Raw genomic sequence first — 21,428 nt, 5'->3', positions numbered from 1 at the left:
CACTGAAATAAATTAAGTTAAATAATGACACTATTATCTTCTGAGCTGCTTTATATCTGAATCCAATTTGTTTTGTAATTGACACCGGCTGAATCGAATCAACTTGAAGTGACTTGAGCCAATTAATGATGCTACTGGTTTATACAGTATATATAACCCATTTCATTTAAAAATGAAGATGGTGCTTCTTTGTAGCATTTGATAATGGTACTTTTGTGGAACAACTTCTACATTAAAATCAAAATGATGCAAAAGCCAATAAAAACAGTCAAGAAAATACCTGCATGTGCATGGGGATCTGGCGTCGCCCGTATTCACTCTGGTTATGGCGGCTGAAGTCGTCGCTGTAGCTGTGGGAGTGAATAATACTCGGCTGACCCAGATGAGGGCCGGGTCTGAGGGTGGAGAGGTCCTCGCTTCGGGAGAAACCGCCGTGGGCGAACTGCGGGACGTAAGAGGGGTGAGAAGCGTCCGGCTCCGGGGCCAGCAGGAGAGGAGGAGGAGGTTGAGCTCGACTGTGCTGGTGGTGAAGCTGAGGCCCGTCAGCAGCCAGGTGGAACAGAGGGTTCTGGAAGGAGAGTGGGTAGCGGAGAGCGGCGGCTTGTTGCTGCTGGGACAGCGAGTCGGTGGTGGTTCCCATCTGGCTCAACCTCAGACCCCCGGACATGCTGGAACCCCCGGATCCGGCCGACATACGCCCTCCAGCACGCAGCTGGCCTCCGAGACCTCCTCCCAAGCCCGCGAGCCCACCGTAGCTGCCGAGGCCGGCAATCGAGGCCTGGGAAGAGTTGAGCATGTCCCCCATAGACTGCAGGTTAGAGACGCTGTTCATTCTTGAGTCCTGGAGGTCCATCATAGAAACATTTTCATTAACACCTACAGCAGAACCTACGGGCGAGAACGCTGCAGATACCTGCCGAGCGCAGCAGGTGTGGCCGGTTATGAATGTGGCTTGACTGCATGTGTGTATTAACTTGGGTTAAAAGGGAAATCATTCACCCAAAAATCCAATTTCTGTTATTATTTACTCATGTTGTTAAAAACCCATGAAAAGTTTTTTTTTTTTTTTTCAAAGGAAGTAGTGTTGCTTATTTTTATTCTTATGCTTTTAATGCATAAAAACAAAAGCAAGGTTGTCCTAGCATTGTCAGAATTTTGAATAATATTTAAATATTTAAACTCAGCTTTTATAGAATAAAATAATTTTAACTGAATTCAAAATGAACAAAAACACCATAAAAGTTAATTAATATGACTTAAATTGATTTTTTTTCAATGGCTCATTTAAATGTGCCATTGTTACATTGTGTTAAATATTTATATATATATATATATATATATAAAAAAATCACTTAGAATTTACTGATTGTAGTCTATACAGAGTTATGTTTTTGACATTAATTTTACAGCATATTTAAAAAATTAATAAATAGACAATTGTATATAATTTAATATTTAAATATTCAAGCAAATATTAATAAAATAATTAGCATCAGCTACTAAGAGAAATTAATTTAACTGATATCAAAATAGAAACAAACACCACAAAAGCACCATAAAAGTAGTTCATGGCTTAAACAGTGAAATTTATTAATTTAAATGTCATTAAGTTACATTTAAGTGTCATTGTTATATTGTTTATTGTTTGTGTAAAATATTTATATTGAAAAGAAATATATATGCATATATATTATATTTTATGTTTGTATATTTTAAAAGTAAGCTTTGTTTTTTATTATATATAAGCTTATAAAAATATTATTTTGTGATAAATAAAATAAAGAAAATGTCAAAGAAAATGATATTTAATTAATCAAATATGATATTCTATACATTATATTTAAATAACATATTATATTTAAGCAATTATATAATTTAACAATAAATCCTTTCCAACAGCTTTTTATTATATTTTGTTTAATTTAACCTTTGTAGCAAAAACTAAAAACAAAATAATATATATATATATATATATATATGTATATATATATATATATATATATATATATATATATATATATATATATATATATATATATATATTAATTAAATCAAATATTAAATTTTAAGAAGACCTGGAAAATAGTGCACAAATAATATGTACTACCCTTATAGTGCTTTGTCGACAGCATTTGTCTCTATGAAAACTGCATGTGATGCAATTTTGCAGTAAATACACACAGAATTTAGCTTTTTGGGTGAATTGTTGACTTTTTGTATGTCAGGACCAAGATTAAGGTAAAGAATCTCTATCATATGTGTTGACTGCACCCACATCATCTCGTAGCCCTCTTTCCTTGCTTGGGTGGTATTTGACTCTGCAGTAAGCAGGTCAGTGGTGCTTCCTTCTCCCACAGGAACAAAGCCAACCCTCGAAACGTGTGCTAGGGAGCGAGCTGTTATTCACATGAGAATTCGGACCAGACAGCACTGACCATAGTCATGAAAGATTTCTAAATGAAAGGGTTTATTATTTAATCAGAACCCCCCACCCAATCAGAAGCCCTGTCCTATGGGACTTACCTTTGGGTCTGGATCAGTAATATCAGAACTGCTAGTACAGTACGCTGGACTAGAGCGGGCCAACGGGGGACGGGCAACATAGAAAACCTCTTTAGATGAGGCTCGGTGAGGATGATCGCGGTCCGCAAACCCCCCCAATCCGGCTCGGGACGGAGGCGCTCCACCACTGGACATGGCAGAGGTTGGAGAGGGCAGGCGAGTGATCTCAACTGAACTATGTGAGATACAAGAAAGTTAACATGGAGAATCATATCCAAGCTCATTTTCTCCACAAGCAATATTGCTTTAGCTCAGTTCCAAAACCTAGTGAGCCATATTATTCTTGATTTGTAGTTATTTATTTTATTAATAAATAAACACTGACACAGTGTTATTTTAGTATCATCAATATACGTTAATATTTTTTTGTAAAACTTTTTTTGTAAAACTTTTTTTGTAAAACGTTCACTTTTTAGTGTTTTTGACATGTTAATTAGTGTATTTTAATGTCTATATATAGTATTTATTAATATTTATTTGTTACTTTTAGTTGAGCCTGTCCTCCAACAAAAAAACGACCATATAGGTCATTTGTGCAAGCACCTTATTACGACCTATATTTACGTTTTAAAGTTAAGCGCCCTCTAGCGGGCATAAAAATAATGATAGTATCGTGTTGCGTCTGTCGTCATGAAATGACGTATAACTTTTTACTTTTTACTTTTTACACCGATCTCACAGTAATTCGTGCATATTTTATTAATTCGATTGACCACACCTAACCCCACCCCTAAACCTACCCCTCACAGAAATCATGCAAAATTATGATTTATAGAGCACATACTGTACATTTTACAAGCACCTCCGTTCTCTGGGTTCGAACCCATGATAGCATGATTACATATTATCGTATAACGCAATACTCTACCAACTGAGCTACACAAAACCCGAATTACAGTGCAAATAAAAGAGTATGTAACCTTAATATGAAAACGACCTTAGAGGTGCAATTGTAGTATACGCTCTGAGGGGTCGTATTTCAGGGATTTGGACAAACAACCTATACGAGTGTATTGGTTGGAGGACAGGTTGTATTTTAATGTTAATTTTGTTTCAAGTACATACTTTTTTAAATGATAGATTTAGTTTTAGTTAACTATAATAACCCTGCTTCCATAGAAGCATTAAAATAATACAAAAAAAAACAAATAAACAGTATGAAAAAAGAATATTCATTTTAATATCTTCTAAAGATTATATTTGACAATGTTATTCAATGAAAAGTTTTTTTTTAAGATTCATTTTAAGTGACGGGGAAAAAATCTAAATGTTATTCAGAAACAATTCCCACAAAAATGAGATAAAATAATTTATATAAAATCTAATTCAAATGTGATAACTAAATTAAATGTTTAATATAGTTACTGTACTAAAACCACAATTAATGATTAACATATTCTCTGTAAAATAGAATAAAACAGTTTCAAATCAGAAAGCAGAATGGGAAAAAAATCTATTCTGTAAATTTTAGTATTTATTTATTTATAGCACCCATTGCACCTCGATTCAAGTTTTGACAAGGTGCCTAAAAAAATACAGACTAAGCAGGAAGCTCACTAGGATTTGGAAAACACTTCCTGCAGATGTGACACACATGAAGACAGCAGACTCTACCTGTTGAGGTCTCTCATCATGAGGTTCTGGAACTCAGACGAGACGCCCCTGTTGAAGCTGGGCCTGGAGAGCAGCCTGTCTGTCTGTCTCTCTGGAGGCGGTCTGTCCGTCTGATGACTGGGCTGTCGCTGGAGGTGAGGGTTACGAAGGGCCATGCTGATGTCATTCAGAAGGCGGGGCAATGGTCCAAGTTTGATGATAGCATCCTTTGGCACGGTAAAAACAGACTGATGACCGAATCGCAAACGTAAGTAGACAAAAACAGTCATCATTATCTAGATGATTGAACTGCATCTACCTTGCTTAGCTGTGCCATGACTTCCCACAGAAGACTGTGCAGGATCGAGAGCTCCCTTCCCAAGTCGATGTAGCCCTCAAAAGCAGCTGCGTTGCTCACGCTGTCGAGATTGGAGATCTCGTACAGGAACTGCTGCATGGATCCCCACTCCATCTCCAAAAACTCATTCATAAAACACATGTACTCCTCCTTACTGCCAAACCTGTAGCACAGTTAGGAATCGGTAAGGACACGGGGTTGATACGGTCAGCTTTGAATGTTACCACAATGATAATGATGATAATGTGAATGATCATTATGTTCATCATCAGTAACGGCTGCACAGTTTGTTATAGCTTAATGGTTAATGATCCGGGCTGACAGCCCAAACGTCATTACCCATAAATTTGGGGGTAAAGAGATCTGTATCCTTGACCAAAGACACTTGAACCCAAGTGAAAATTACAGTCCCGGATTTAAGTGTACCATACGTTGGTTTGGACATAAGAATAACAATTAAAACACAAATATCATGATCACTATTAGGGATGCATTGATATTAAAATTCTGGCTGTTACGATAAACATGAAATTTCTTTGGGGTGTAATGTAAAAAAAAATTATATATATATATAATAAAATCATCAGTATTAAAACAATAAAAGACCTGAAATATTTCAGTTGGTGTGCAATGAATCTAAAATATATGAAAGTTTAATTTTTATCATTACATTATGGAAAATAATGAACTTTATCACAATATGCTAATTTTTTGAGAAGGACCTGTGTGTGTATATATATATATATATTTTATAATGAAGAATATAAATAAATAACTATGATTACAGTGCAGCATTACCAATCCCAGCTTGTAGGCCTGCTCATATTTAAATAATATATATAAAATTTCCAAAGTGTAAAGCATCAACAGTTTCAGTTTTTAGACCTGCTCAGATTTTGTTATTGCGTTGGACCGATCGGAATTAAGAGCAAAGTTCTGTTTAAATGCCGAAAGGAGCTGTGTTTGAATTACAATCATTTTTTTCCTAGTTGTAGTGATGTTCACACTCGCGTGATGCCTTTTGAAAACCTTAGGCCGGTGACACACTGGCATATTGCACCTGTCAAACATAGTCTATTTTGCCGTCAATACTGTTGACGGTGTCCTTTATAAGTAGGCTTTATATTTATGCTCAACATGAAGTATAGATATTGTTGTCGTGAAGACAAGATCCTGGTCTGTCGCTATGTCACCTACAGTAGCAGCAGCGCGCTAGCGCCGCGTCAGGCACGATTCTGGTGTGTAAAGACACAGAAAACGCGAAGCAGCGGTCACGCAACTGACACGCAGCAGAAACGCACGCTCACGCCACGCGGCCAGTGTGTCACCGGCCCTAGAATCAGCTGCAGGGCGGGATTTGCGCTGAACGCGGAGACTTCCGCCACTTAACATGTTCATTTGGAAACACGAAAATGTACCTATGTTCCGCATATTGCATTCGGTCATTCGGTACACACGTGCACCATACCGAAAGCCCTGTACCGAAACGGTCCAGTACGAATACACGTACTGTTACACCCCTAGTATCAACATATCATATATCATTTATTCCAAATCAAATTAGCTTGTAACCAGTTTGGGTCCATTATATTATGCATCTTGAAACAGTATGGGGAAAAGGAGAATTAACAAAATAAATATCAGATGAAAAAAATTAAAAAATAAAAACAAAAATAAAATAAAATAAAATAATACTGGTTGATAACCAATATGATCTCAATTTATCATGCATCCCCAATCAGAATGGTTCCTCTGCTGAAAAGACCAGCATGAACGCAAGTTACTGTGCTCTCATAATGCAGCAGAAAATGATGACATGGTAATAAAGTTAAAAGACCTTAAGGAAGTGTGTACTGACTTTGAGAAGTTTGCAAGGTTCTGCACAACTTTGGCTATGAGGGTGAGTGTGCGTGAAGTCTGCTCATCAGGGTACTCCTGTGTGAGGTTGAATAAAGATGGTGACATGACGGCTGGACACAGGAAGCGCAGGAAGAGGGAACCACTGATCAGTCGATCTGCAATGTCCTCTCTTCCCCTCTCAGCGCATCGAACGCGCCAGGATGCAAACACCTCTTTTAGTTCTCTTGGAAATGCACTAGGAAAAACAAATAATGCAGACAATCAAGCTGTGATGCACTGAAATAATCACTATGATACTTTTTTTCGATGAATAGGACATTCAACATTTATTTAAATAGAAATCTTTTGTAAAATTTAATGAGTGTGTGTGTCAGTGAAGACCGTAAATGGTCTATAAAAGAATGCTCTATGTTAGCACTGTAACTAACCAATGAGAGTTGACGATTTTGCAGAGGGCAAGCTCACAGCACATGCGGAGGTTGGCTTGATGTTCGGGCAGCACAGAAGGTGGAGTCCTCATTGGGTCGACTTCACAGTTCTCCTCTGACTCATACAGCGCTCGGATAAAATCACCTGAAACCAAATGAAACCATTAAAGTGTGAGCGCACAGCGACTGAGACAAACAGTAGGAGGACGTCTCACCTAAAACGTCTTTGAGGTACTTATGTCCGATGAGTTTGAGGTACTCTTCTATGGCTTTGGTGGCCAGGGTGTTCTCTCTGAAGATCAGGTGCTCTCGATCAATAAATCGGTCCACCTCACACATCGCCATGTCTGAAAGAAAATCCTTGTGCAGAGCAAAAGAAGAGACATCTGTAATCACTTCACAATTACCTCACATATAATTCAACTTAGTGAGCTGCCTTATTGTCTACTGTCTACTAGGGCTGTCACTTTTAGTTCGGAAATCGATTGCACAATCGATCGGACCAACCAAAAAAAGTTTCGAAAATGAAAATAAAGAATCGATTTTAACCAAATATGTACAAATTTTAAATTTTTTTAAATATGTAAATTTTAAAACAATTAAACAACTAAAACATATAGATGTAACAAAACTCACAAAAAAGAAAATAAAGAATTCCGAAAGTGCAGTATGCCTTGCGAAAGCTAGACAAAAAATACCAGCAATTTTACGCGCCTATAAGACCCAGTCAATGTAAAGATGAGTTTACGCGCGTCTGGAGGTCTCGTGGTGCGGTAGACGCGAATTCACCTCATTCGCGCATCTAGTTACAGGAGATTCTGAGTTATGAAAAGGACCATTGCAAGCTGACAGCGACCGGCTTTTGTGATGGAAAATTGGCAGTAATACCCCCACCTTGCGCAGCTGTACCTGAGTGTCTCTGGGACATCAGTGCGGTCGGAGAACGCGTCTTCTCAACAGCTGGAAATATAGTGAATAAAAAACGCTCTGCTCTGGACCCCGAAAATTTTGATCGACTTGTTTTCCTGTCCAATAAATTTGTAATGGCCATAGCCTTTTCGTGCATTTCATTATGCCGCCTAGTGCCGCCTAGCCTAAGTGTCGTTTACGTTCAATAAAAAAAACACACATGGCCTGTTCTCAAGTCCATTTAACGTTTCATTTTTTTTAACAGTTGTTTGAAATAGATTGAATCATTATTTAAAATAATCTTTGAGGTTTTTGAATTGCCTAAATCATAAATGCAGCCGGGTTGAAGCCTGCAGTGATGTTTTTCTTTTGTTATGGCAGCCGTCTCCTCTGCACATATTTTTTTCGAGAATGTTGCACTCCTGTTGCTGTTTGTTATTCTGCACAAAACTTCATGCCAATAAATAAGATATATCGCTGACTTGTGCGTTTCCAGCGCTTTCTTTACGTTCCTCCATTATTTGACGTTGAAAAAGGAAACGTCTTTTTTTTTAGACATGGAAAATCGATTTTACAATCGATTCAATGAACACTTATGTCTTAAAAATCGAAAATGATTTTTTCACAAAAGTGACAGCCCTACTGTCTACAGTCTCCTGACTGTGATAGATCCAAATAAGTGAGGGATTTGGAAAAAAAATATTTTTGGTAATTGTAACAGAAAAATTAAATCGAAACAATAGATTTAAAAACAACGTGTTAGTGAAATAAGTTAACTGTTAAACGAAATTTGAAGTTGAAGTACTGAAATGACTAAAACTGTAAGGAAATTACATTGTATTCACACTCACACTTTAAAACGCATAAAAATACATATACACAAATATTAGTTAAAACAGTAAATTTTTAATTAGATTACACTATTTTCCCAATAGTTTTCAGTATTAAAGTAAATATGAGCAGGTCCACATTAAGTCGCTGATTTGTTTTTTCGGCATTTTCTCTGATTTCATGGATTTAAACAAGGTAAAATGTTACACACACTTATTCATTTCCCAAAATGCATGCATAAAAATAACAACACATACACATATTAAGTAAAATAATCAAGAATTTTCACTATTAAAATAAATATTAGATGCAGTATCCCAATTTTCTCTGATTTTTGGAATTAAACATAAAATGTAATGCATGGAGAGAAAAGCATCTAATTGGCTAATTAAAATAATTTTTCAAAAGCATATATAATTGCCATTTTCTCCACAAGCACAATACATTCTGGGATTGTCTTAGTCATACTATTTTGGGTCAGGGGCACAATTATGATGTGCTTAAATGTTGGCAGCTCACTAGGTTTTGGAACATACTAAATAACATACAACAAACATTATTTAAACAGAGTTATACCTTGGCCTTCCCTGTGCTCTGCAGGATGTGCACCAGAGCGCAGGCCACTTCCTCTTTGCTCTTGACACTCATCAGCGGCTCCAGAACGGCACACAGCGTACGGTAGTTGTTGGTCACATACTCTGCAAACTCTTTATACAGCTCCATCGGCAGGATGCTCATGGTCTGAAAGCGTGACTTGAGCCGCAGGGAGGCGTTGATGATTTTGCCCCCTCCAACACCACCACCCTTGGCCAGGACGCTGGGCTGAATGACGGGGTACCATTGCTCCACAAACTGACGACCAGTGATGCTGGAAATGGGAATGCTGATCAAGCCCAGATATGTGCTCTTCTCCTGTTATGGTCAAAGTAATTGACAAAACAAATGATGTTCCTTCACCTTAAATCTAATGAAACACCAGTGTCCTTTTGCTACAACCAGCTGCAGCAATGTCAGACACTGTTGAATTGCTTGACAAGTGCAGCTTTCTATTTTGTACTTTTTATTTTCTTACAATTGTGTATTTTCTGCTAAAAAAGGAAGTTGGAGTAAGACACATCAGAGACTCGTCTTTGTTTATATTTTTAATTGACAATTGCCTTGAAGCATTATTTGCTATCATTATTTGTTGTTCACAACAACAACAACACTGATTTTGAGTCTATGAAGTCATTTATATTATCATAACATATTTATATATAAACACATACATTTTTAAATAACAATTCATTTAGGAACAATGTTACATATAAATAAAATTACTATAATATTAATCAATAAAAATAATAGTAATAGAAAATGAATACATATATTAATGTATGTCGTAATAATTAATTCTATTTATTCATATATATATATATTATATATATATATATATATATAATGTGTACATATATATATTAGTAAACATTAGTATTACTAATTAATTTATATATAATAAAAACTATTAATATTTAATAATTTGTTATGATTTACAATAATATTCTAATTAATGCATAAATTATACACAAATATTATATATATATATATATATATATTATAAAAATATCTAATAAAATACTATTAATATATATATATATATATATATATATATATATATATACTGTATATGTGTGTGTGTGTGTGTGTGTGTATGTAACTAACTCTAAAGAAAGAGTAAATTAATAATTACTTTCGAACTTTATTTTATTAGTCTCCTCTGTTAATGTGGCGAGTCCTTTATTTCCGTCTCCATAGTGGAACGTTAATTTTGCATCTAGAAAGGTGGGACTTGTTAGAGAGACGCACACACGGAAGGAAAGGAGAAAAAATCTCATGTTGCTCTAAAACACTCTGAAGTCGAAAACACTAAAGAAAAGGAGGGTATAATTAAGCACCTAGCTGGAACGGGAACAAGGTATTGTGTTTGGTTTGTTTAATGTTTGTTTGCATTAATATGTAGGATAATTTATTCGACTTGAAGTGTTTAAATGTGTATCCGCTTATGTTATGTGAAGTTATGCTAACATAAACCTTTCAGCGTTGTTAATACTGACTGAGGTAATGTCATAAAAGGGTTTTTATGAATGGCTATTTGTAATGTTGTTATATATTGTTATATAATATACAATATATTGTTGAATGTGGCCTTTGGCTATGTTTGAGTTCGTAAGAGCTAATTTTATGTTATTTATCTGTCCTAGCTCTTACGGTGTTTCAAGGAGAAAAAAGGTTTAAGAAAATAAAGACTTTTTGAAATATCAGTAAGCTTCACCATTGTCTGGCTGGGGTTTAGCTACAGTAAGAGCTTGACCCGCATCGATACTGACGACGTGTTGTCTACGACGGGCCACGGAGGATCTTCAAAGCGCCGGCTACAGTTTCTGCTACATCGTGTCAGCATGGACGCATCAAGCTGCATCTTCACGCCTCGCGCCTGACCTACGTTGGACAGCGGTCTCACAGATTCGGTGCAATGGTCAAGTACAGCCTCATTCACGGATATTGATGCAGGACTGTGAGTATTAACCCACTATTATACAGTCTATAGTACAGTAATAAGGCGAACAACGGATTAACGGCTTCTTGGACTGAACATTTAATACTTACCGACTCAGCAACGAGAGCAACAAAAAGCTGTGGTTACATTTGCACTCATGCCTTCGTGCATCCACATGGACTCTTTCTAATTAAGGACACATAGACATTTTTTTATATTTTATTTTTTGGACTTTGCGTTTATCCACTTAATTAACTGTGTTTTTTGAGGTCTTCACATTTTCATTTCTTGCATTTTGGATTTAAGAACTTTGATAACTTTGTTTATTGTGGTATTTACACTGTCAGTTATTACAGTTATTTGAGTGTCTATATGTAAATGCATATGTGCTAACCACTTTAAACTGATGTTCTGATATTTTATGTTCATACAGTTCATAACGAGGGCTTTATTACATCTGCTAAGGGGTCTTCTGCCGTTAGAGTTTAAAATTTTAGGTGATAATGTCAGAGTCAGGTAATGAGATAGAGGTGGAGGAGCAGATGGCTGGTTATCAGCATGAAGATTTACAAGGCGAAGCCGACATAATGGTAGACTCTTCAGAGAGACCGTGTCTGAAGGAAACAAATGAAGCTAAACAACAAAGTTTAACTGATCTCCAAGGCAAGCTTAACAAGGATGACAATGCTCATGAAGGTCCAAGACGCTCTGAACGCACACGCCATCCTACAGAGAAGATGCGCGCACATCAATATGAAGAGGCCAAGAAAAAAGAGAAAAGGCTGTATGTCATGTACGAGCTATGGAAGCTCCACACACGGAAGGCAAGAGATCAGCTAAAGACTTATATGTCAGAGAGTCAGCTCTGGCCTCTCATTGAAGAGCTTAAGAAAGATAAAGAAGATGTAATGAACATTTATTATGAAATTCGAAATCTCACTACACCCTCCACCGACATAAGAAGAAGAGTTGATACGTGTGAATCGGTGACCACAGAAATCATCAACATTGCCTACAGCAGAGCTATAGATGATGAAAGCGGGTTTGATGAGCAGCAGGAAAGACAACGCCTTCATGAACTGCTCCGCCATGACTATGCAAAGTCTGTCTATGGATCCGCGGCTTCTTTTATAAGTCACAGCCAGTCTGACCACTACTCCATAACTTCAGTTATGACAGCAAAACGTGCAGATGCTGCTGCTGAACTAGCAGTGAAAGAAGCAAATTATCAGATGCTGCTAGAGGAAGAAAGGCAAAAGGAATCCATAAGAGAGTTAGAGGAACAACAACGCAAGGCTCTAGAGGTTCAAAGGCGTGAGTTGGAGCGACTGCAGGCAGAGAAAGAGATACGGGCAGCTCAAGCCAAGTTGAGGATCTATGAAAAGGAGACAGAACACAAGGATGCTAACTATGTTAAAAAGGAAAGGAACATGGAAGCAAAGAATGTGCCTGTAACTACAGTGCCCCTCTCTCAAGTTGCATCGCCCCGTTGTACAGACATTTCCTCTCTCGCTCAGATCCTTCAAGACAACATAGCCTTAAATAGGCTTCCTGTTCCTGAGCCATTTGTCTTTAATGGCGATCCCATACAATTTATTGAATGGAAGTCAGCATTCACCTCACTCATTGATCAAAGGGCAATCACACCAGCTGAAAAACTATATTACCTGAAAAAATACGTTGGTGGCCCAGCACGGCAGGTTTTAGATGGCAACTTCTACCGAAATGACAATGAAGCATACCAAGACGCATGGGACAAACTGAACCATCGCTTTGGTCAGCCATTCACCATTCAGAGAGCATTCAGAGAGAAGCTTACCAACTGGCCGAGAATTCCATCAAAGGATGCTGAAGGACTGAGACGCTTCTCAGATTTTCTAAATGCTTGTCAAGATGCCATGCCTTATGTCAAGGGTCTCGACATATTAAATGACTGGGAGGAGAATCGGAAGCTGGTTCACAAATTACCAGACTGGGCAGCTTTAAGCTGGAACCGACAAGTCACGCAAAGCCTAAATGAAAATCAAGAATTTCCAAGTTTCAAGGAGTTTGCTAGATTCACGTCAAACGAAGCTGAGATTGCCTGCAATCCCATTACGTCCTTTCATGCCCTTCGTTTATCAGATTCTATCACTGAGAAGAGAAATCTCAAAGACGCAAAGAAAAACAAGGCTAGTGTTCTTACCACTCAAACAGTCACTGACAATGAGAACCATAAGTCAGAACAGAGGAAGGTTAAGATTTTATGTATTCTTTGTCAAGATAATAGACACCAGCTTCATGCATGCTCCAAGTTCACTGAGATGGTGTTGGTTGAGCGACGCAACTACATAAAGGAGAAGAAACTCTGCTATGGATGCCTGAAATCCGGCCACAGCGTGAGAGAATGCCGTCATCGTCATTTTTGTGACCGCTGTAAGGGAAAGCATCCTACAGCCCTGCATGATGACAACTATAAAAGAGAAAGGTCTACAACAGAACCAGAGACAAATCGAGGCGCTGCTGCAACGTCACTCAGTGTAGCAGGTGAAGGCTCATCCAACACATCAATGGTGATACCGGTCTGGGTTTCATCTAAAAATGATCCAACGACTTAGAAACTTGTCTATGCACTACTCGACACTCAAAGCGACACTACGTTTATTGACCAAGAAGTGAGTGATGGTCTTAATGCTGACAAGTATCCAGTGAAACTGAAGTTGACGACTATGAGTGGTAAGGATACAGTGCTCACAAGCGAAGGTGTTTCTGGACTTCGTGTTAGAGGATATAGTTCCGCAGTTCAAGTTGATCTTCCGGTCGCCTATACAAAGGACTGCATACCTGTTAACCGCTCTCACATTCCCACTTGTGAGACCGCTAAACAATGGAGTCATCTTGCAGAAATAGTGGATGAAATCCAACCACTGAAGGACTGTGTAGTAGGTCTTTTGATCGGCTACAACTGCTCAAGAGCTATGGCACCAAGACAAGTCCTTTTAGGAGAAGACGAGGAACCCTACGCTGTAAGGACGGATTTAGGATGGAGTATTGTAGGGCGCTCACTACAGACCCATGATGCGTTGAGCACACATCATTTGTGTCACAGAATTACAGTTAAGGAGCTACCTCCGATAACTCCTACTGACGTCATTCGCATTTTAGAGTCTGACTTCAAAGATGGCAGTGACGGCAGCAAAATTGTGTCACAAGACGACATCAAATTCCTCAACATACTGGATGAGGGAATAAGGAAAAATATACATGGCCATTATGAGATGCCTCTGCCCTTCAAAACCAGACCCAGTTTGCCTGACAACAAAGGCTCAGCTATGACACGCCTCCTTCACCTTAAAAGGAAATTGCAACGGGATGAAAGGTATAAGAAGCATTATGTTGAGTTCATGGAGGAGGTCATCGGAAACGGAGATGCTGAGCAGGTCAAGGATGGTGGGAGTGAAGGCGAGAGATGGTACATTCCCCATCATGGTGTGCACCATGCGAAGAAGCCAGATAAACTTCGTGTAGTGTTCGATTGCTCTGCCAGATACAAAGGAACAAGCTTGAATGATCACCTCCTCTCTGGGCCTGACATGTTGAACAACTTAAGTGGAGTTCTCATCCGTTTCCGACAGCACCCCGTTGCATTGATGTGCGACATTCAGAAGATGTTCCATCAGTTTCACGTGGTCGAAGCTGATCGCAACTTCCTGCGCTTTCTTTGGTGGAAGCAAGGAGATTTAAACTCACAGCCCAGCGAGTTTCGCATGAAAGTGCATCTGTTCGGTGCAGCTTCCTCTCCAGGATGTGCAAATTATGGGATGAAACATCTAGCTAAGGAGAATCGTGACATATACACTCAAGGCTCGAGATTTGTTATGAGGAACTTTTATGTAGATGATGGGCTCGCAAGTGTTGAAAACACTGAAGATGCTATTCAGCTTGCCAGGGAAGCTCGTGAACTCTGTGCCATGGGTGGTCTCCGTCTACATAAGTTTGTGTCTAACGACAGAAAGGTATTAGAGAGTATACCACAATCCGAACGAGCAACCAATGTGAAGGATATGGATCTCGCATTTGATGATTTGCCACTTGAGAGAGCTCTCGGGATTCAATGGGATGTGGAGTCTGACTGCTTCAGGCTTAACGTCAGCCTCAAAGAACAGCCTGCAACTCGACGCGGCATTTTATCTACAGTGGCTTCTCTGTACGATCCTCTTGGGTTTGTGGCGCCAGTCGTCCTCAGAGCGAAGATCATTCTTCAGGAGATGTGCAGACGGGGTACTGGCTGGGACGATCCTCTCACTGACGAGCTTCGCCCAAAATGGGAACAATGGAGAAGTGATCTAGCCCACTTAGATAATTTCACTATATCCCGTACCTACTCACCTGCTGGATTTGGAAGGGTCTCAAAGACAGAGCTGCATCACTTTTCTGATGCCAGTATGAAGGGTTATGGCCAGTGCTCATACCTGCGACTCCAAAACGAAGAGGGTGATATTCATTGTGCCTTAGTTGTAGGAAAATCACGTGTCTCTCCAACCAAGGTCACAACCATCCCAAGATTAGAATTAACAGCAGCAGTTGTTTCAGTGAAGATAAGCAACATGCTTAAGGAGGAATTGGGATGTATTAATGCCGAGGAGTTCTTCTGGACCGACTCTAAAGTGGTCTTAGGTTATATAAGAAACGAAGCACGACGATTTCACACGTTTGTGGCTAACCGGGTTCAGAAGATTCAGCTCAGCTCAGCCCCACAACAGTGGCGATATGTCCCAACAAATGAGAATCCTGCTGACCATGCTTCTCGGGGCTTAACTGCCAGTGAGTTTTTGTCATCCACGTGGCTCACTGGGCCCAAGTTCCTATGGAACAAGGAAATAAAGCTGGTTACAGATGAAATACCAGAGTTAACCGTCGGAGATCCAGAGGTCAGGAGTGTTCTAGCGCTCAGTACCAAAACCACTGAATGCGTGAACCTAGTTGATCGCTTGTCTAAGTTCTCATCATGGTCGCTAGCTACGCGAGCAGTTGCACGCATTCTCAGGCGTATAAGCAAGAACAGATCAAACAGTCTCACCACTGTAACAGAACGAGAAGAGGCAGAACATTGCTTAATCAAAGATCTGCAGAAAAATGTGTATCAAGAAGAGTTGAAACTGCTGAGCAAAGGGATCCCTCTACAACATCACAATCCGTTACATGCTCTTGACGCTTTTCTCCACGACGACGGTGTCCTCAGGGTGGGAGGGAGGCTGTGCAATTCCTCTCTTCCCAACTTCATCAAGCACCCTGCAATCATTCCCAAAGATCATCACATCACGAGGATGATTATTGCCTATCACCACGAGAAGATGAAACATCAAGGTAAAGGTCTTACCATTAATGAAATAAGGCGCAGTGGCTACTGGATTACAGGAATCAACCGGGCAGTTGCATCCTTCATTCGTCAATGTGTCACCTGTAGACGGCAACGCAAACCTATGGAAGAGCAAAGGATGGCCGATCTACCCCCTGAACGGTTGGAGCCATCACCTCCCTTCACTTTCTGCGGCATGGACTGCTTCGGGCCATTCCTTACAAAACAAGGAAGAAAAGAGAACAAAAGGTACGGTCTTCTTTTCACTTGCCTTAGTTCCCGTGCTGTTCATATTGAGGTTCTTGAAGACATGTCGACAAATGCCTTCATAAATGGCCTTCGATGTTTCATCGCCATACGTGGTGCTGTTCGTCAGATCAAGTCTGATCAAGGAAGCAACTTCGTAGGAGCCAAAAATGAGTTTAGAGAAGCTTTAAGGGAAGTCGATGCAGACCGTCTGGCTGTATTTCTTGCAGAAAAGCAGTGCGACTTCAGCATGAATGCACCCCATTCTAGCCATGCCGGAGGAGTGTGGGAAAGACAAATAAGGACAGTGAGAAGCGTTCTAAGGTCCACTCTTGCCCTTTCCTCTGGTAGACTAAATGATGCTTCACTACGGGCCTTTTTCTATGAGGCTATGGCTATAGTCAATAGTCGTCCTCTGACTGTTGACAATCTCAGTGACCCCCATAGCCTCGAACCACTCACCCCTAATCATCTTCTGACGATGAAATCTGTCCAAGCCTTGCCTCCTCCTGGTGAATTCGTCAGAGAAGATGTGTATGGCAAGAAAAGGTGGAGACATGTTCAATATCTCGCAGAACAGTTCTGGAGTCGATGGCGAAAGGAATACCTTGCCAACATTGCTCTCAGACAACGCTGGCATGCTCCAAGAAGAAATTTACAAGTAGGAGATATTGTAATCATGAAAGGAGAGGATGTGCACAGGAATGAGTGGAGATTGGGTAGAGTTTCAGAAACCACTACTGACAAAGATGGACTTGTACGGAGAGTTAAAATTCAGCTTGGTGACAGTAAGCTTGGCAAGAAAGGTGAGCGTCTTCACAAGGTGTCCGAAGTTGAGCGCCCAGTCCAGAAGCTTGTTCTGCTGCTGGAGACTAACTAAATCTGCTCCTTCCCTCCATAGCGCATAATATTACATAGTTATAGTTAAGTTTCCAACTTTGGCATAAGTTGTCTTTGTTCTTATACGGCTTAGGGAAGGCAATTTTCAGTTAAAATCATTCGTGCCTAATGTAATCTGTGTACCGTTCCATTATTCACTCATGATTGGTGGGAGTGTAACTAACTCTAAAGAAAGAGTAAATTAATAATTACTTTCGAACTTTATTTTATTAGTCTCCTCTGTTAATGTGGCGAGTCCTTTATTTCCGTCTCCATAGTGGAACGTTAATTTTGCATCTAGAAAGGTGGGACTTGTTAGAGAGACGCACACACGGAAGGAAAGGAGAAAAAATCTCATGTTGCTCTAAAACACTCTGAAGTCGAAAACACTAAAGAAAAGGAGGGTATAATTAAGCACCTAGCTGGAACGGGAACAAGGTATTGTGTTTGGTTTGTTTAATGTTTGTTTGCATTAATATGTAGGATAATTTATTCGACTTGAAGTGTTTAAATGTGTATCCGCTTATGTTATGTGAAGTTATGCTAACATAAACCTTTCAGCGTTGTTAATACTGACTGAGGTAATGTCATAAAAGGGTTTTTATGAATGGCTATTTGTAATGTTGTTATATATTGTTATATAATATACAATATATTGTTGAATGTGGCCTTTGGCTATGTTTGAGTTCGTAAGAGCTAATTTTATGTTATTTATCTGTCCTAGCTCTTACGGTGTTTCAAGGAGAAAAAAGGTTTAAGAAAATAAAGACTTTTTGAAATATCAGTAAGCTTCACCATTGTCTGGCTGGGGTTTAGCTACAGTGTATGCTCTTGTTTTTGTGACATATCAGGACACAACTCTGTATAATGACATGGGTATGACACAGGTATTATAAATAGAGGGTGAAGTATGAGGACATAACCCATGTCCCCATTTTTCAAAACACTTCATACAGAATGAGTTTTTTTGAGAAAGTAAAAATGCACAAAGTTTCCTGTGAGGGTTAGGGTTAGGTGTAGGGTTGGTGTAGGGCCATAGAATATACAGTTTGTACAGTATAAAAACTATTACGCCTTTGGGATGTCCCCACTTTTCACAAAAACAAATGTGTGTGTGTGTGTGTATGTGTGTGAGGTGGTCCTTTACCTTGCGTCTTTTCTTGTCCGTCTCTTTGTAAAGATGAAGGCGGAGGTTGCGGACAGCTGGCAGGTTGTTGAACTCGAAGTGCTCACCCCAGAAGACGGTATCGGTTCGGGGTTTGCTGGTAGTGCGGGCGTAAAGCATGTCATCCAAGCACAGTTCACAATAATAGCGCTTTTTGGGTGGAAGTTCACGGGCCTCGATGATCCACAGCTTCAGAACGTTGTCGACGCGTCGACTGTTGTCCTGAGTATGGTAAAACACAGACTCGCAGTAATGCCAGCACAATCATATTTTCACCGTATAAACAGTAGGCGAGGGTTGTTAGGGGGTTTGCAGAGCCTCAAATGTGTCGTCAAGCATGTGGACAGACAGCAGTCACTGCAGTGATTTAATGATCTGAACTACTGTTAGTCTAACACCTACTGTGTGTCTCACAGAATGATGAGTCATTAGAAGCATCAAAATGCCACTTTCTACTGACAATCATAGATCCACTTAATATACCCTGGAAACCAGCTTTCCAAAGCTCCAGTCCTTTTAGTAAAAAAATAACTGTAAAAAACTGTGAAATAAAAAACTGTACATTCTAAAACAACAGATAGCAATTAAACTCAATTACTGCAATTATATGAATCATTATTATCATTATAATTATAATATAAAGTAAATTTTATGTTACATAATGTATATTTACAAAACATTATTATTAATATATGCACATTATTTTCTATTCTATATTTAATTCTACAATACATCTTTTTTAATATTTTATTTTTATATTTTTATATTTTACTTTTATTTCATTATTTCATACCTATATTTATATATATTTTCATCTGTGTTCTATTCTTTAATAATTGCACTGTCCATGGAGTGGACCTGACTCACATTTCACTGCTGGTTATATATGCTCTATATAATCATGTATGTGACAAATACAAATCTTCAATCTTGAATATTTAGATTTATCATATTTATATTTGATCTGAATTTATGTCTATTCAAAAGTAATAAAATGCAATAATAATTATTATTATTTTGTAAACAAAAATGTGTTTTATGAATATATTTATATTTATACATTCTATCCATCCTATAATAATAATCATAATAATAATAATAATAGTAATAACTGTTATTGTTAATAGATATGACAATGTCCTGACATTAATATATTTATTATAAATGTATATATCTAAACGTGACGGTGCAGGTAATTTGATTTGATTTATTATTGATATATTTATATTAAGAATATTTATATTTATATATGATCTGAAGTTCTGACCAATCTAAAATAATAAATAGCAATTATTATTATTATTATTAGAGTAACTTTATATAAAAAATATTAATCTATTTATTTTAATACCACATTTAGTATTATTATTATTATTAGGAATAATAATATTGTTATAGTATCCAACAAATAAAATGTATATAACAAAGTATTGTGGATCTTTAATTTACTTGTAACTGAGCACTTTAAAACTTTGAAAATCTTTCAAAACATTAGTGAACACAATGTACTTGTAAACACAATTTTGTTTTCTGTTGGACTGGTAAAAACCTGTGCAACCTGAATCCCAAAAGTTATGTATTAAATCTGATTTCTATTCTGTTGTACTTTGTTTGTTTTGACAGTCAGTGAACAGATTGTGACTCCATCTGCGACTACCTCAAAGAAACTATGGTAAAACTCTGAAAAAAAGAAGAAGAAGAAAAAAAAAACCCGTATTCCTATGGTTCATGTCCAAAAACATTATATTATCATAGTAACATATGTTCAAAACATGCTTTTTTGTCATTGAGTGCTTCATTGGTTTTCTGTTAACTAACCACTAATGCACATCTGTGGCTTTTTCTACCACTTAGAAACTTCTTCAACTATTCAGCTAATAAACACCCTTGGTCTGTCCTCATTTATTGTAATATTGACAACGCATATGTTGCAACACTGAGCAGGATGATCATTTTTGGATGCCTGTGCCCATGTTCTCCGCACAACACCATTCAGCCCAAACTCCCGCTGCCTGAACATCTGGACGACTCAATCCACACCGCTCTCTTTTAAAGCCCCATTTAAAACCCTCATGACAGACACAGCCAACAGACATCTGCAGGTGAATCCAGCATTCTCTATCAGCCTTTGGGATACATCTAAGTTTACCAGACTTAAAAAAGAAAGCATTTGTTTCATTATGAGGCAGGACAGCACATGGAAGCTGTTTTAAGTTCATTCAGGAATCCCACAAGTCCTAGTAGAAGGTGAAATAAGTGTAAAGATGGAAATGACAGGAGGAGTTGTTACTGAAGTAGACTGATGCAGTCATGGAAGAAGAGGTAAGAAAACTAGAGAGCTCATCTTTTCTTTTTCTTCTTTTCACTCACTTTGTTTGGTTTGACAGCTCTCTGCAGATTCTCTATCCATTTGTCTCGCTCCGCAGCCGACCGACAGGCAAAACACTTTGTTCCAGAAGCAGTTATCACCTAAGTACAGGAATAATGAGTTTCACTATTTCAACCATCAGCAAAATTTTAATGATGAGACAGAGCGACAAAATTCCACAGGGCACTGCAATTAATACAGTCACACATTTGATGATTAGATGAAATGTGTTATTTCTGTGTCTATAGTGACACCAAGTGAATCTGACGAACAGATTCCAGTGATGTTCTTCAGTTCATAGATAGAGAGAAAGATAGATAGATAGATAGATAGATAGATAGATAGAAAGATAGAT

General features: G+C 38.4%; 1 protein-coding gene across 8 annotated transcripts in view; it reads right to left on the bottom strand.

Annotated features, from left to right (window-relative positions):
* LOC132103388 (ras/Rap GTPase-activating protein SynGAP-like) overlaps positions 1-21,428 on the bottom strand; it is a 138,271-nt gene that overhangs the window by 21,526 nt on the left and 95,317 nt on the right. For 5 of the 8 annotated variants that reach the window (XM_059508456.1, XM_059508463.1, XM_059508462.1 and 2 more), the window contains 10 exons: positions 21,076-21,174; positions 18,688-18,927; positions 9,118-9,453; positions 7,017-7,161; positions 6,802-6,946; positions 6,372-6,608; positions 4,475-4,676; positions 4,177-4,403; positions 2,524-2,737; positions 281-841 (listed from right to left, as the gene is read on the bottom strand). In XM_059508456.1, the coding sequence (XP_059364439.1) occupies positions 281-841; positions 2,524-2,737; positions 4,177-4,403; positions 4,475-4,676; positions 6,372-6,608; positions 6,802-6,946; positions 7,017-7,161; positions 9,118-9,453; positions 18,688-18,927; positions 21,076-21,174 (2,406 nt within the window). The remainder of the gene's footprint in view (positions 1-280; positions 842-2,523; positions 2,738-4,176; positions 4,404-4,474; positions 4,677-6,371; positions 6,609-6,801; positions 6,947-7,016; positions 7,162-9,117; positions 9,454-18,687; positions 18,928-21,075; positions 21,175-21,428) is intronic. The other 3 variants (XM_059508460.1, XM_059508457.1, XM_059508461.1) reach the window with 3 other exon arrangements.

Source organism: Carassius carassius, chromosome 24 (genome assembly GCF_963082965.1).
Source record: "Carassius carassius chromosome 24, fCarCar2.1, whole genome shotgun sequence".
NCBI lineage: Eukaryota > Metazoa > Chordata > Actinopteri > Cypriniformes > Cyprinidae > Carassius > Carassius carassius.
Note: the sequence above shows the minus strand (reverse complement) of the source record. Positions and strands in the feature narration are given on the sequence as shown.